The sequence below is a fragment of the Purpureocillium takamizusanense genome, chromosome 3 (assembly GCF_022605165.1).
Source record: "Purpureocillium takamizusanense chromosome 3, complete sequence".
Taxonomy (NCBI): Eukaryota; Fungi; Ascomycota; class Sordariomycetes; order Hypocreales; family Ophiocordycipitaceae; genus Purpureocillium; species Purpureocillium takamizusanense.
The window spans coordinates 1,333,021-1,347,580 of record NC_063070.1 but is presented as its reverse complement, the minus strand read 5'-3'; the positions used below and the strand labels follow the sequence as shown (position 1 = coordinate 1,347,580).

Sequence of the window (14,560 nt, the reverse complement as noted above, 5' to 3'; positions counted from 1 at the left end):
GATCATCATCATCCACGCAGCATTGCACGACGACTGAGGTCGTCCAGATCCTGAAGACCATCCCCGACTACTCAGGGCCTCGCCCTTTGGCCTGTCAGAATACTGCGGCAGGTAATACTCTGGACCATCCTCCTTTCCTATTAACTTTGCTGAAAATACGCCACTTCCCATCTTGGGTATTCTTTGATTCCACTTCAAGATCAGAGTATGACGGTCTTTCCTGCGTCGAATCCCTCGCACTGCGAAAAGTAATACTCTCGTTGGTTGGCCACCAGCCGCAGCGGACTGACGGCTGGTCCCCTGTCCAAGGTAAAATCGCAATTGTAGTGCGTGTGACCAAATGACCACAGCCTGACACTGTCACTCGTGAAGCACTTTTCCCCAGCGAGCTCCGTCGAAAACCCACTGGTGATGGGGCTTTCGCTGTGCCTCGGATCAGTGGCATTTGCATGGCGCGTCGGGGCCCAATGTGTGAATATCATGATCTTCGTGTCCGTTTGTTCTAGCTCGGCGACTTGACCATTGAGCCAGCCAAGGTCCCGAGCGTGCGCCTCGTTGTGCGTCGCCACGTCCCAGTCCCGGGTTTGATAAAAGTCGTTGAGGCCAAAACTGACGGCCGTCTCGCGCTCCGGTGGGACAAGGGAGAACAGACTGCAGCCCAGAACAGTCACGTTTGTCCCTGGAAGACGGTACTTTGCGCGATCTAGCAAGACAAACTTCCCCATGGAGTCGTTGCCTTGGTTGTGCTGCTCAAAGGCACGCAGCACGTCGAGCGTCGTGGGCCAATCTGAATGGTGGGCCTCGTGGTTCCCGGGCACGAAAAGGACAGCGCGAAACTTGGCAAGCTGCTTGGTGAGGAAGGCGAGGCACTCCTCCTTGTGCAGAACAACGTTTCCTATGTCGCCAAGCAGTGCTAGGATGGGGGCCTTGGGCTCGATGTCAAAGATGTCGTAGGCCTTGGGCGTTTCTAGGTGGAGGTCGGAAACGACCTGTACGGCCATGGCGCGCGACGAACGACGCAGCCCGGGATGCCAATACGATGCCGCAACAAGACAGTGTATTAGACTAGAGTGGCAAGGTGTGATTAGTCGATTGATCAGAGTTTGATGCCATGATGTCGCAGGCAGCAGCGACTTGGATGGACGTTGGACGTGGACAGATTCAGCCACTTTGCGCCTGCCGACCCCCCCTGGCAACTGCGTTGCCCCGCGCCTAACAGCTTCACGTGCTCAGCTGCTGGTTACCTAGCTGCCATCGCTTTGAGAGCAGGGCTCCAGTGTATCAAGGGGAGAACGGAGCCCAAACCAACTACATGTTAATCTTGCCTTGAGAAGTCTTGATTCTATTATTATCTTATAAAGGTGTTGTAGATATTTTATTAAGCAAGTAGATCTTACCAAGTTTAGAACTCAAGTTCTATTCTAGGCTGCAAGTGTATCCTATAGTCTTGTCGATTATCCCGTTTTGGAAAGACAGCTGGGGCTTGTGTAACAGACGTGATGACAGACGAATGGCCACCCTCTTTGGAAACGGCGGCCGGAATACCTGTGGCACGGAGGCTGCGGCTGCAGCTAGATGACCTGGCTGAGCGACATCGGCCTCGGACTTCAGAGCATCCCATGACGGAGGGTACAAACCAGTCATCCCGTCCAGGGGGCATACGTAGTGTTCCTCTCGTAGCCCGTCCGTGCAAGGGTAGCGGACTCGCCACTGTGGCACTCGCCTCGATGTTTCGGCACTGGACACGACATGTTGGTCCCGATCGCAGTGACACATATGGGCGACTAATGGGATTGGGCGCCTTGAGTTCTGGCCACGGGCTCCGGGCATGCACGACTCACGCGTCGCCGCATCCATCGTCTTCTAACCATGAAGGGGAATGCGGCTGTCAATGCTGCGGCGGCGGGAAAACGCGTCAAGATTCGGCGAGCTGCACGGCATGACGAGCGAAACGCGGCCTTGGACAGGGCCGTCGGCCGACGCAGGCATGAGAGCGCGCGGAGCAAGGGCGTACCCAACCGCAACCGCATGTAAAAGGACCTGGCCAACAACAGACGGGCAAGCATAGGGGCGAGAAAGATGTTCGTCGGCGGGAAGAGGCCGCTCAAGAACGGGCGCGAAATCCGAAGACTTTGGTCTTTGCCCCTACGCTCAAGATGCCGCGATCCTCGGACTGTTCAACCTAGTTCGTGCGAAAAGGGCCGTTAACTACGTCCACGGGCATCGCGGCGGCACCGCACCTCGAAAAGGATCGCAGTGCTCTAGCGGTATCAAGATCACAGCAGTCCAGTCGCAGGTGCCGGCGCCACCATCTACCTACCACTGGAGCCGCAAGGACAGTTTCGGCCGTTTCGGACGTTGGGCCCGATCGTGTACATGTCGGGCAGCGCGAGTGGCAGAAGACGGCCTGGGCTTCGAGAGGGCTGCGCCAAAGCTAGAGCATCTCACCGTCTGAATTGCCCGGGCTCCTGCAGCCCTGGAACAGGTGTGGCCCATCTTGCCAGCGGGCAGATCACGGAGGCCGGGGCGAGCGGAGATGGGAATGTTGAGGCGCCGCGGCGGGAGGGGCAGGTGACGGGAATGGCGCAGCGGCGGACGCCCTTTGGGAGCGGGAGTGGCTGATGTGGGCGGCGCAGAGCCACGGACTGCCGGGCACTGTCGAAGTGAGGATCTGGGGCTGGAGGGGTCGAGCTGGGAGAGGCCGACAAGATGCTCCTGTGGATTGATGGCCTGCTGGCATGGGCGTGGAGGCCGCGGGGCTGGCCGCAGGTATCAAGAAGCAGGACGGGATGAGAGCGCCGGTGGTTCCAACGTCAGATGATGCCCACGAGAACATGTCGCGCCTGCCGCTGCTCGGACAGGGCGGCTCTGGATGAGGCCATCATGCCCTGTCTAGGCAGGTGAGTCGTGCCGCGCGACGGCGCCAGGCAATGTGATGTACTTCGTATTGCATGAACAAGAAAGTACATACGCGAAACAACTGACCTATTACCTCGTAGTATGTATGGATGGATGGATTGACCTTTTGTCGCCGCGGACGGGCAGCAGAAGCCCCGGCCCCGGCGGCGTCGAGCCAACATGAACACAGGGGGGTATCGATGCGCTGAGGCGCGGCGCAGTTGTGCGGGCAGGGACGGAATTGGAACGCCCACATCGTCGGGTCCGAGAAGGCGGCCGCCTGCCCTCCGCTGCACCTCGTCCCCCCTCCCCCGTCCGTCAGGTGCAGAGATGCCGCTGCGGGGCTGCCGCATGGCGCCGTTGCCATGTCTGGGGGCTGACGCCCGTCGTCGGCGGCGTGGCATCGGAGGAGGAGCACGTCCGTCGATGGGACGACTCCATCTATATGCAACCCGACGGAGCGGTCTCGTCGGGTCGGCGGCTGGCCGAGGCTGACGGACGGTGAGGCAGGCAGGCGGGCGGGCGAACGGCACGGGTCGCGACAAACGGGAGACAAGCCGGGGCTCGATGTCGAGCTGCGGTGCGGTGCGAGGTGACGATGCAGGCAGGGCGGATGCACACTGATGAGATGGGATTGGATTGCGGTATTAAGTCGATGGGTGCGGGCAGAAGAACTTAGCGAGCGACTGCCCTGGCCACCATCTCACGCTGATGCGATGCAATCAATGCCCGCCATCGGAACTTAACAGTGGGGGGCGCGTGTCCACTGCATCTTTGGGGGGCCCCGGAATTTTGGGTGATTGCCGCTGCACTGCACTGCACTGCACTGCACCGCACCAACATCCATCAGATTCAGTGGAGGGCAGGGCAGTGACCCGCACCAGCTTGATGACTCTGTCAGCACAGTGAATGGCTGGCGATCCCCCTGGCGTGTGGGCCCGCCCCGGCCCTGTATCTGCACGGTGCGCCACCCCGAAACCCCTGTTCAGACTTCAACTGCTACCACGGCCCTAGACAAGCCTCGGATCTAGCAAACACGGAAAAAGCCCAGGCATCGTCTTCTCAACCTATATCCCGCGATGGGCCAAGGGTTTGGATAAATACATCCAATTGCTATTTCACACCGACACGCCCCCTTGAACGGCTTCATCGGATGACTCGAGTCTGTTGATCCAAGGATTCACCATTCACCACACTGCGCCCGCTCGCAGCTTCCGGCATTTAACCTCTTCGCCGCGGCGGATTGATTCGTTTGCCCTGGTCATTCGTCTGCCTTCCTCGTTCTGCCTTCTAGTACTATTGCTCTGGACTCCTCTCCTAGCACATGGCTCAGGTGACGGCCGAAGAGGACGGACTGACCACCTTGGCGCGCCGCCACCCTCTTTCGAATCTGCAGACGCGATAGACAACCTCGCGGCAGGCTACTTACTGACTTCTGAAGATGGACGCTCGCGGGACCGGACATGGCGACGGCGGCGGCCTCGACCTGCTGGTGGCGTACCTACAGCAACCGCTCGCCTTGGCCGCTGTTGTCACGATAGCCGTCGTCATACTCTCCACCGGGCTGTTGTCGGGCGGCCCGTCCGTAGCCACCGGGGATGGAAACAAGAAGCTGCCCCCAAAGGTGTCTTTCTGGCTTCCCGTCCTTGGTCACGCGCCGCAGATGCTGCTCGGCGGCGACGCCTTTCTCGCCAAGCTACGCAGCCGCTACTATGCCGACGGCGTCTTCTCGCTGCGCATCCTGGGCCGCTTCCACCACTTCGTCTTCCGCCCGGAAATGGCAAACACCCTGCTGAACCGGCCTCTGTCGATAGCGCAGGACCCGTCCAGCAACATCCTGGTGTCCATGCTCGGCATGACCCAGGAGGAAGAGGCCGTGTACTCGAGTCTGGCCGACGAGGCCAGGGCCTCGCTCAAGCACCTGCTCCAGGACCCCGGGCTGGGCGAGCTCGTCAGCCGCACCGTCGTCTACATCAAGGAAAACATTGCCGACCTGGTCACGTTCAACTCGTACCCGGCTGACCAGATGACGTGGGAGCGCCTCGCCGGCGCCGAGGTCGTCGAGAACCCGCGCGGCGAGAGCTACGTCGAGGCAGACCTCATGCTGCTGACCAAGAACTTCATCGCCATGACCGCCAACGTCGCCCTCTACGGCACCGACTTTGTGGAGAACTTCCCCGACATCTGGCAGTCCATGTGGGACTTTGACAGCGCCTTCGTGCTCATGGCCGCCCGGGTCCCCAATTGGGTCCCCTGGCCGCGGCTGCAGCGCGCCAAGATCGCACAGAGGAAGCTGCTCGCCTGCACGCGCGAGTTTGGCGAGGCGCTCGACAGGCACGTCGGGGGCGAGGAGCCGGGCTTGAAGTGGCAGGACCTTGACAACGTGAGCAGAGTGGTCAAGGCGCGGCACGACACGTATCGACGACACGGCCTATCGCTGCGCGCCCGCGCCTGTTGCGACCTGGGCTTCCTGTGGGCCATGAACACCAACGCAAACGCGCTCGTGCCGTGGGTGCTGTTCGAGCTGTACCGGGACCCCGTGCTGCTGGAGCAGGTCCGGGAGGAGATTGCGCCGTACGTCCGGGTGGTGCAGCCCGCCAACGACTTTGGTGACGCCGTGTGGGTGCCGGCGGAGCTCGAGTCGCTGGACCTCGACGGCCTGCTCAACAAGTGTCCGCTGCTCCTCGCGGCGTACCTCGAGACCCTGCGGGTGTACACGGGGCCGCTGAACCTGAGGTGGCTGGCCGAAGACGTCGTGGTGGACGACAAAGGCCACGGACAGTCGTTTGTGCTGCGCAAGGGCGGCTACGTGCACGTCTCACAGGAGATGCACCAGCGGGACCCAGCCTTCTTCCCCGACCCGCACGAGTGGCACCACGAGAGGCATCTGAAGGAAACGGTGGACGAGGCCGGGACGAAGACGGTCGTGGCCGAGATGGGAACCATGCGGCCGTTTGGTGAGTGCTATCGAGGTGCTGATGCTGGACATGTTACAGGGATCCGATGGCTAACTGTCGTCGCACAGGCGCCGGGCCGAGACTTTGCAAGGGCAGGGCCTTTGCGCTGCGGGAGATTATGCTCTACTCGTCCATCATCGTCTCGTTTTACGACATGGAGCCGCCTCATGGGCAGAGCTGGGAGCTACCCAAGACGTACAAGGTGACGGCGACGAGGCACCCGAAGACGCCGGTCAATGTATGGATCAAGCGCAGGTCGCAGCCGGGGAAGCGGGAGAACGGGCACGCCGCGGGGTAGTGTGCATCATGGACGCCGACGTACGGTTGGCGCAGGTCGACGCAGGTCGACACTTGAACGTAATGGATGATGGATGCCGAGGCAGGCAAGAAAGTGTTCACGACGTTATGATACGGATGAGCTGCCGTCGTTCATGGGCAGCCACACCAGTCAGGTTGCCCTGGGCTGGGCTGGCAAGGGGGCGGGGGGGTTATTCTACAGGAGCGGGTGTCTAGACAAAGCCGTGACGACGATTGATACCATACTGCCGCATGGCATCTGATTCGAAATTAATTCATGGAGACCGCGACACCTTGACAGATGCGTGAGTCTTCCCAAGGTGTGGTTCTGACGCCATTGGCCCCCCGTCTTGGCTCAGCGGCTCCAGCTGGGCCCGTCTCCACCTCCACGTCTGATAATAAATTGATGGAGCTGCCCTGCAACTCCGCAACCGCAACCGCAATCACGACCGCAGCTCGGCGTGCGCACCCGCATAGCTTCACGGCTCGAGCAATGACCCCAATTCCATTCATTTCCCCCTTTTAACTCATATCTGCGATTCTCGAATTTTCCAACAAGCACGTGCACCAGGAAGGACACTTTTCCCGCTCCCGCTCCCCCGCGTAAGCGGGTCCCGTGCCCAAAGACGCCGACCGAAGAACGAGCCCGATCGCTTCACGAAGCCGCACCATGCTCCCGCAGCGCCGGTCGCAAACATGATCCCACGACTGCTCTCCCGGCCGACGCTCCTCTGCCCGCGCTGTAGCTTCGTCAAGGCTCACAGCAGTCCGCGATGGCTCCCCCAGCGCCCCGTCGCCGCCGTCGCCGCCGCCATCAACGCGGCGCAGCCCCTCCGAACCTCGGCGGCCGCGCGCCGTGAGCAACCCCCAGTGAAGCCGAGCGCGATCCTGCCCAAGGCGACGAACGGATCCCACCCGAGCCCGAAGCCGAAGCCAACGGCCAAGACCGCCGCCAGCGACCCCCTGGCCGGCGTCGACAAGTCCGCCGCCGAGCAGCGCAAGGCCGACTGGGCGATCATGCGGGAAATGTCGCGTTACCTGTGGCCCAAGGGCCAGCTGGGCACCAAGTTCCGCGTGGGCCTGGCCGTCGCGCTGCTGGTCGGTGCCAAGCTGCTCAACGTGCAGGTGCCGTTTTACTTCAAGAGCATCGTCGACTCCATGAACATTGACGTCGCGGCCGTCGGCGGCACGGCCACCGCCATCGCCGGCAGCCTGATCGTGGCGTACGGCGCGGCGCGCGTGGGCGCCACCGTCTTCCAGGAGCTGCGCAACGCCGTCTTCGCGTCCGTCGCGCAAAAGGCCATCCGGAGGGTCGCCTGCAACGTCTTCGACCACCTGCTGCGCCTGGACCTGAGCTTCCACCTGTCCAAGCAGACGGGCGGCCTGACGCGCGCCATCGACCGCGGCACCAAGGGCATCAGCTTCCTGCTGACGAGCATGGTCTTCCACATCCTGCCCACGGCCCTCGAGATCAGCATGGTCTGCGGCATCCTGACGTGGCAGTACGGCGCCAGGTTCGCCGCCATCACCGTCCTCACCATGGTCGGGTACACGGCCTTTACCATCTGGACCACGGCGTGGCGGACAAAGTTCCGCCGCCAGGCCAACGCCGCCGACAACAAGGCGTCGACGGTCGCCGTCGACTCGCTCATCAACTACGAGGCCGTCAAGTACTTCAACAACGAAAAGTTCGAGGTGGCCCGCTACGACAAGGCCCTGCGGGCGTACGAGCAGAGCTCCATCAAGGTCGCCACGTCGCTGGCCTTTCTCAACAGCGGCCAGAACATCATCTTCTCGAGCGCCCTGACGGCCATGATGTACCTCGCCGCCGACGGCGTGGCCGCCGGCACGCTCACCGTCGGCGACCTCGTCATGGTGAACCAGCTCGTCTTCCAGCTCTCCGTGCCGCTCAACTTCCTCGGCTCCGTGTACCGCGAGCTGAGGCAGTCGCTGCTCGACATGGAGACGCTCTTCAACCTGCAAAAGGTCAACGTCACCATTGCCGAGAAGCCCGGCGCCAAGGCCCTCGCCCTGCCCAAGGGCGGCGAGATCAAGTTTGAAAACGTCACCTTTGGCTACCACCCGGACCGCCCCATCCTGCAGAACCTGTCTCTGACGATCCCCGCGGGCAAAAAGGTCGCCGTCGTCGGCCCGAGCGGCTGCGGCAAGTCGACGCTGCTGCGCCTGCTCTTCCGGTACTACGACGTGCAGGGCGGCCGCATCCTCATCGACGACCAGGACGTGCGCGACGTGCAGGTCGACTCGCTGCGCCGCTCCATCGGCGTGGTGCCGCAGGACACGCCGCTCTTCAACGACACGGTGGAGCACAACATTCGCTACGGCAACATGGAGGCCACGCGCGAGCAGGTGGTGGCCGCCGCGCGGCGGGCACGCATCCACGACATCATCCAGCAGTTCCCCGACGGCTACGACACAAAGGTCGGCGAGCGGGGCATGATGATTTCTGGCGGCGAGAAGCAGCGCCTGGCCATGAGCCGGTTGCTCCTCAAGGACCCGCCCCTGCTCTTCTTCGACGAGGCGACGAGCGCCCTGGACACGCACACGGAGCAGGCCCTCATGATCAATATCAATGGCATCCTGCGCGAAAAAGGCCGCACGAGCGTCTTTGTGGCCCACCGCCTGCGCACCATTTTCGACGCCGACCTCATCATTGTGCTCAAGGAGGGCCACGTGGCCGAGATGGGCAGCCATCGGGAGCTGATTGATCGCGCGGGCGTGTACTCGGAGCTCTGGAGCGGTGAGTGTCTGTTCTTTGTCTCTGTCTCTATATTACCCCCGCCGGCATGGATCGTTGAGGTTGCTAACGATGCACGCAGCGCAAGAAACGCTCTTCAACGATGACGGAACAGAGAGGGCAGAGAATGAAGAGAGGGGGGTGGATCACGGCGCTGTGAAAGGCAACAAGTAACGTGGCATGTGGACATCCGCCGGTGTGCTCCGACGGCCCCGGGCCTGGATAGACTTGCAGCGCCTCACGTGTCTGTGAGGGCTTCCCCATTGGGATATCAAGTGCGAGACGCACGAGTGATGGTGGAGCAGCTGTCGCCAGGCGTTCCGATTTGATGGCCCGAACAGCGAGCCGCGAGCCCTGTTGAGGGGCGGATGGGACGACGCCTTGCCTCAGCACAATCACCCAAAATTCTCTTCGAATGTAGGGCATCCGGATGGATATCCGTGCCCATGGATGACGAGACGAGGCCCGGTGCTTAGAGTAGACGAGTCTCAGGTCCGCGTGCGGCCCTGCTGAGGGTTGTAATCAAGTGGAATCCTTCCCCTCGTCCGTCGTCGGCGCAACTCGGACGCTACCTGGCTCGCGGCGTAGGCTGGACGAAAATCCCTCTTCCTTGGTATATATACCACCAACTGCCGCCCAACACGAGCAGCCTCCAGGGTCCTCACTCCAGCCAAGGAAACGCGCAGACGCTACGTCGCTTACCGCCTAGCAGCAAGGGCCGTCCGGACGGTGTCCGATCGTTGGGTGTCCCCGGTTTGTGGGACCGCCTCCAGCACGACATCCCAAGCTCGTTGGCGTTCCGGCCCGGCACGTAGTCCACGTGCTGCCGGTCTCTTTGTCCTTCACCGTGATGGTTCACTAGGGCTAGTGTTCCTTGCCAAGCCAGAGATTCAAGACGGACAAGATTGGGTAGTGCTGGGAAGCGAGGTTTTTTTCTTTCTGTTCCTTGTTGTCTGATGGGCGATGGGGAGGATCTTAACGGGGAGGCCTGCAGCCCGTGATGGGGGTGTGGATGATCTGATTAGATTAGATTATCGCCCTGATTCGTGGAACCGCAACACCGCGCCCAACGTTGCCCCGTTCTTCAGGGACCGGTCTCGCCGCTAACGTGGACGGCATGGGTCCGGGATACCCAGTGGCCTATTGAGCCTGCCGGAGCGGCGGCGCACCGACGTGGCGACCCGGTGATCCACGCCCGGGTGAGATTTTGGTGCCGCGAGACTACTCTGTAGGTATGCGGTAGCAAGGTCGCTAGGTAGGCAAGCAAGCAAGTATGCTCGCCGTGTTGTTGCCGCGGATCAGTGGGAAAGGATTTTTTACGCTTCTTCATATGAAGTTTGTGGGCGACGGGAAGTAGTTGAATGTGTGCTTGTGCATATATAGAGACGGGGGCTGCGACAGCAGATGCCGATGTGCTATGCTCCTCGTCTCCCCAGTTGCCGAGGGTATTGCAAAGAGCCCAGTTCTGACTCGCTCGAGACCACTCGTTCGCGACGGGCAGCTTCCATTCACATGAGCGCGGACGAGAATATGGTTCCGCAACAGAACGATGAGAAGCACCCGGCCACCGACTCGGACGACGGCGTCGGGGCCACGGCCCGGGGGAGCACTGACAACGGCGCCGCGAAGCACAAGAGCGGCAGCATCGGTGGCACTGACGCCGTGGTGCAGTCGCGGGGCGTGACGCGCATGGAGGCCGTCTACCGCGAGGCGCAGAGCCACCGCAAGACGCTCCTCCTGGTCGGCGCGTCGGTGCTGGTCTGCGCGTGGGCCTACTCGCTCGACCAGTCGACCACGTCGTACTACAGCATCGACGCCTCGTCGCACTACAAGCAGCACAGCGCGGTGCTGTCGACGCTGTCCATCGCGACGAGCGTCATCGGCGCCGTGTGCAAGCCCTTTGTCGCAAAGGTCTCCGACATCACCTCCCGGCCGTACACGTACCTCGTCGCCCTGGCCTTCTACACGCTCGGCTACGTCGTCGCCGCCACGTCCCGCACCGTCGCCGCGTACGTCGCCGGCGAGGTGTTTGCAGCCGTAGGCAGCAACGGCCTGGACCTCGTCAACGACATCATCGTGGCGGACCTGACGCCGCTGGAGTGGCGCGGCTTCGTGGGCTCGCTGCTGAGCACGCCCTTTGTCATCAACACCTGGTTCGCGGGCAAGATTGTCGACGCCATGACGGCGCGAGACCAGTGGCGATGGTAAGCTTGTCTGTACTATGTTGTGCTCATCGCAGTGGCGATGACGTGCCCCCTCTTGAAAAGCCATGGACCGTCGACTGACTGAGTGACCCGCTCAGGGGCTACGGCATGTTCGCCATCATCATGCCCGCCGCGCTGGGCCCCGCCATCGTCACCCTCATCTACCTCGACCGCAAGGCCAAGAAGCACGGCGTCGTCAACATGGCCTCCTCCAACGCCGCCCGGCGCGCCGCAAAGGAGCTCGCTGACGAGACCGGCCGCGACGCGCCGCACGGCATGGCCGTCGCCCCCGCGGCCGAGCCCGACGAACGCTGGGCCCAGGCCGCCGTGCGCGTCCTACACGAGATAGACGCCTTCGGCCTGCTCCTCCTCGGCTTCGGCTGGAGCTTGTTGCTGCTGTCCTTTTCGCTCAAGACGTACGCGGTGGGGGGCTGGCGCAATCCCTCGCTCGTGGCCATGATGGTCGTGGGTGGCCTGCTGCTCATCGCCTACGTCGTGTACGAGGTGAAGTGGGCCAGGATGCCGAGTGCCCCGAGGAGATTGATCTTCAACAAGACGTTCCTCATGGCCGTCATCATTGACGGTTTCTACATGCGTGAGTCCACTCCACTCCGAGGCACGCGACCACGGTAGTCGGTGGTCGGTGATCCAGCCGCAGCTTGCTAACGGGTGTCGCAGTGGCTGGCCAGATTCGTGGCCTCTACTGGAGCTCCTACGTGCTCATCGCAAAGCCCTGGAGCTACCAGGACTGGGTCTACTACGGCAACACGCTGACTCTGGCGCTCTGCGTCTTTGGCGTCGTGGCCGGCTTGATCCAGCGATGGACGCACCGGTACAAGGCGCTCCAGCTGCTTGGCCTCGCCCTCAAGATTGTCGGCATGGGCATCATGCTCGACGGCCGGCGTGCCACCGTCGACACGGCACCCATGGTCATCTCCATGATCCTGGTCGGCTGCGGCGGTGCCTTCTCCGTCGTCGGCTCCCGCGTCGCCTCGCAGGCCTCGGTCCCGCACCAAGACGTCGCCCTGGCCATCGCCATGCTCTCACTGTGGTCCAAGATCGGCTCCGCCATCGTCGCCGTCGTCTGGTCCTACCAGATGCCCCGGCAGCTGCGCGCGCACCTGCCCGCCACGGCCACGGAAAAGGACGTCACCAAGATCTTTGGCAACGTCAAGGCCATTCGCACCCTATACCCCTTTGACAGCCCGATGCGTCAGGGCTGCATCGAGGCGTACCGCCGCACGCTCTACTACTGTTTGGCCCCTGCGCTGGGCCTGGCCTTCATCCCGCTGGTTGCGGCGTGCTTCCAGACAAACTTTTACCTGGGCAAGCAGCAGAACGCGGTGACCAACGTCGGCAACGACGGGCTGCCGTTGAGGGACGAGGACGTGCCAGAGGAGTGTCCTCCACCGAAGAGCACGAAGGAGGCTTTCCTCAGGTTCTGGGCCGGGAAATGACAGGGTACCGAGAGTGAGAGGTGCGGCTTCGTGGGATAATGCGGGTTGGCGATTGCAAAACAAAATGTGAGCAAGATCAACGTGAGCGGCCTCACGATTTTGACTGTTTTCCGTAAAGCCGAAACGACATCCCAAGCAACAAGGAGGTTTACCGCAAAACACGTGGCGTAGAGCCCCTGGCCAGAGCTTCGAGGTGCTCACATGCAGTTTCAGCTCCCCCTAGACCGTTGAGCTCATCACCCACGGCGCATACCCTACCTCGGTATCCACTGTCGTCGAGGATCTGGCGCGTTGCCGCTCTCACGCGCTCGGGCGTCGGGCTGTCCGTCTTGAGATCAATGCCGACCCCGGCCCAGACGACCCGCGCCGCCGTGTCCCTCTTGTCCTCCGACTGCCCGGCGCAAAGCAGCGGGACCTTGTGTGATATCGCTTGCGTGATGCTGCCGTAGCCGCCGTTGGTGATGAGCAGAGACAGCTGGGGCAAGAGCATACTGTATGGCATCCAGGTCGCGAAGCGAACATTGTCGGGTCGCCCGACTCGCGCCTCGATGTCTTTGACGTGCGGCGACACCACAACGAGCAAAATGCTCGGATCGTCTCGCAAAGCCACGATTGCCGGAAGGATGAGCGAGGTTGGGTCCATGGCCAACGTCCCCTGCGTGACGCCAACAACACGGCCATGGGCCACGACCTCGGGCCACCACGACGGAAGATTGGTAGTGTCCAGTGCACTTTTGGTGACGAGCGGGCCGACGTACATTGTGTTGCGCCGGTGCTGCGGCGAACCGGCGCTCTGGAAGAACTCGAGCCGCGGTGACGATGCCTGGATGTGTAGGTGCGGACTGTAGCTGAGGAACTCGGGCGGCTCGGCGTACCGCAGTCCGCAAAGGCCTACTCCAGCCCGTTGCTGGTCGATGACCGAGACGACAGACCACGGAAGCACAGCCCATCGATGCAGCGCATGGAGGACGGCATTTGCCAGCAAGCCCAGCCAGGATGTTGGTGGCGGCTGGCCAGACGCCGCCACGGGCGACGCTGCCGTCGAAGCATACAGCGGAATGACGCCCAGAGTGGCATAGACGGGAATCTCGCCCAGGTCGTACAGCGCGCGCGCGCCATTGGGGAAGACGTCGACGAGCAAGACGTCTGCGCGAAACTCGGCCAGCACCGCGCGGTAGTCGGCCACCTGCGCCGCCAGCCGTCCGCGAAGCTGGCTCCCGGGGGCGTCGAAGAGACCCGTCGCGTCTCGTTTCATCAGCGGCTCGTCGAGGCTGGCGAGGGCGCGCGTCGGGGCGAAGGCTGCGCCGGTTGCGCGGACGCGCGCCTCGTTGCCGGCCGAGGTGAGCCAGACGACGTCGTGGCCGCGCGACACGAGGGCCTGGGCGACGGCCTGCATGGGATATGCGTGCCCTGCGGGAAAGTGGGAGTGCAGCAGGATCCGCATGGTGGTGGCGGTGGTGGGCTTCTGCGTGTGTATCGCCGGGAGAGGTTGTCCAAGTTTTGAAGTTGTTTGGTTGCAGATCAGACTACGACAGACGTGGCGTTGATTGCCTGGCAAGGTGGCCCGCTGTCAGGACCTTGGCCATAGGCGGGTTGCAGGCTAGCAGCCAGGGGTCCCAGGCCGTGTTGCACTGAGGTGAGGGCATCCCGCGATGTTTGTCAACGACGCGACCTGCCAACTGATTCAGAAACACGAGTGAGCGCCCAAGGGATTCTGTGTTTTTTTCGAGGATAGCGCCGATGAAGAGACAATGCGTCCCAAGCCTGAGCCAGTCATCTGTGATGATGGCGATTGCGTCTGAAGTCACCTAAACTCCATCAACTCCCGCTACCCTGCAGCTGGATGTGCTTGGGGATGAAGCATCATGCTTGTATCTGCGAGGATCACCAGAGAGGAGAAGATGTGAGTAGTCTTGGTGGGCACGATAACATCGCCGTCTACAATCTTGATACATCCGCTCAGTCCTCCTATTCCTACCATCCAATGGCGGA

The 14,560-nt window shown here is 62.1% G+C and overlaps 5 protein-coding genes across 6 annotated transcripts; 3 read left to right on the top strand and 2 right to left on the bottom strand.

Annotated features, from left to right (window-relative positions):
• Nucleotides 1-13: 13 nt before the first annotated feature.
• On the bottom strand, nucleotides 14-1,149 carry JDV02_003959 (uncharacterized protein). Its single transcript, XM_047985134.1, has one exon. It carries the CDS (start codon nucleotides 999-1,001, stop codon nucleotides 201-203), a length of 801 nt encoding a protein of 266 aa, XP_047841111.1. The 5' UTR covers nucleotides 1,002-1,149; the 3' UTR covers nucleotides 14-200.
• Nucleotides 1,150-3,835: 2,686 nt separating this feature from the next.
• JDV02_003958 (uncharacterized protein) lies at nucleotides 3,836-6,545 on the top strand. The gene is made up of 2 exons (XM_047985133.1): nucleotides 3,836-5,855; nucleotides 5,924-6,545. Exons 1-2 carry the CDS (start codon nucleotides 4,340-4,342, stop codon nucleotides 6,151-6,153), a joined length of 1,746 nt encoding a protein of 581 aa, XP_047841110.1. The 5' UTR covers nucleotides 3,836-4,339; the 3' UTR covers nucleotides 6,154-6,545.
• Nucleotides 6,546-6,601: 56 nt separating this feature from the next.
• Nucleotides 6,602-10,219, top strand: ATM1 (Iron-sulfur clusters transporter atm1, mitochondrial). Of its 2 annotated transcripts, XM_047985131.1 has the most exons (2): nucleotides 6,602-8,910; nucleotides 8,990-10,219. In XM_047985131.1, the coding sequence occupies exons 1-2, from the start codon at nucleotides 6,849-6,851 to the stop codon at nucleotides 9,079-9,081; spliced, it is 2,154 nt and encodes a 717-aa protein (XP_047841108.1). In that variant the 5' UTR covers nucleotides 6,602-6,848; the 3' UTR covers nucleotides 9,082-10,219. The 2 variants fall into 2 exon arrangements, with proteins under 2 accessions (XP_047841108.1, XP_047841109.1); XM_047985132.1 differs by having other exon boundaries at nucleotides 6,602-10,219.
• A 200-nt stretch (nucleotides 10,220-10,419) lies between these two features.
• On the top strand, nucleotides 10,420-12,568 carry JDV02_003956 (uncharacterized protein; the record flags this gene model as incomplete). The annotated part of the gene is made up of 3 exons (XM_047985130.1): nucleotides 10,420-11,111; nucleotides 11,210-11,706; nucleotides 11,790-12,568. 3 exons carry the CDS (start codon nucleotides 10,420-10,422, stop codon nucleotides 12,566-12,568), a joined length of 1,968 nt encoding a protein of 655 aa, XP_047841107.1.
• Nucleotides 12,569-12,716: 148 nt separating this feature from the next.
• Nucleotides 12,717-14,012, bottom strand: JDV02_003955 (uncharacterized protein; the record flags this gene model as incomplete). Its single annotated transcript, XM_047985129.1, has 1 exon — nucleotides 12,717-14,012. The coding sequence occupies one exon, from the start codon at nucleotides 14,010-14,012 to the stop codon at nucleotides 12,717-12,719; it is 1,296 nt and encodes a 431-aa protein (XP_047841106.1).
• Between the last annotated feature and the right edge of the window lie 548 nt (nucleotides 14,013-14,560).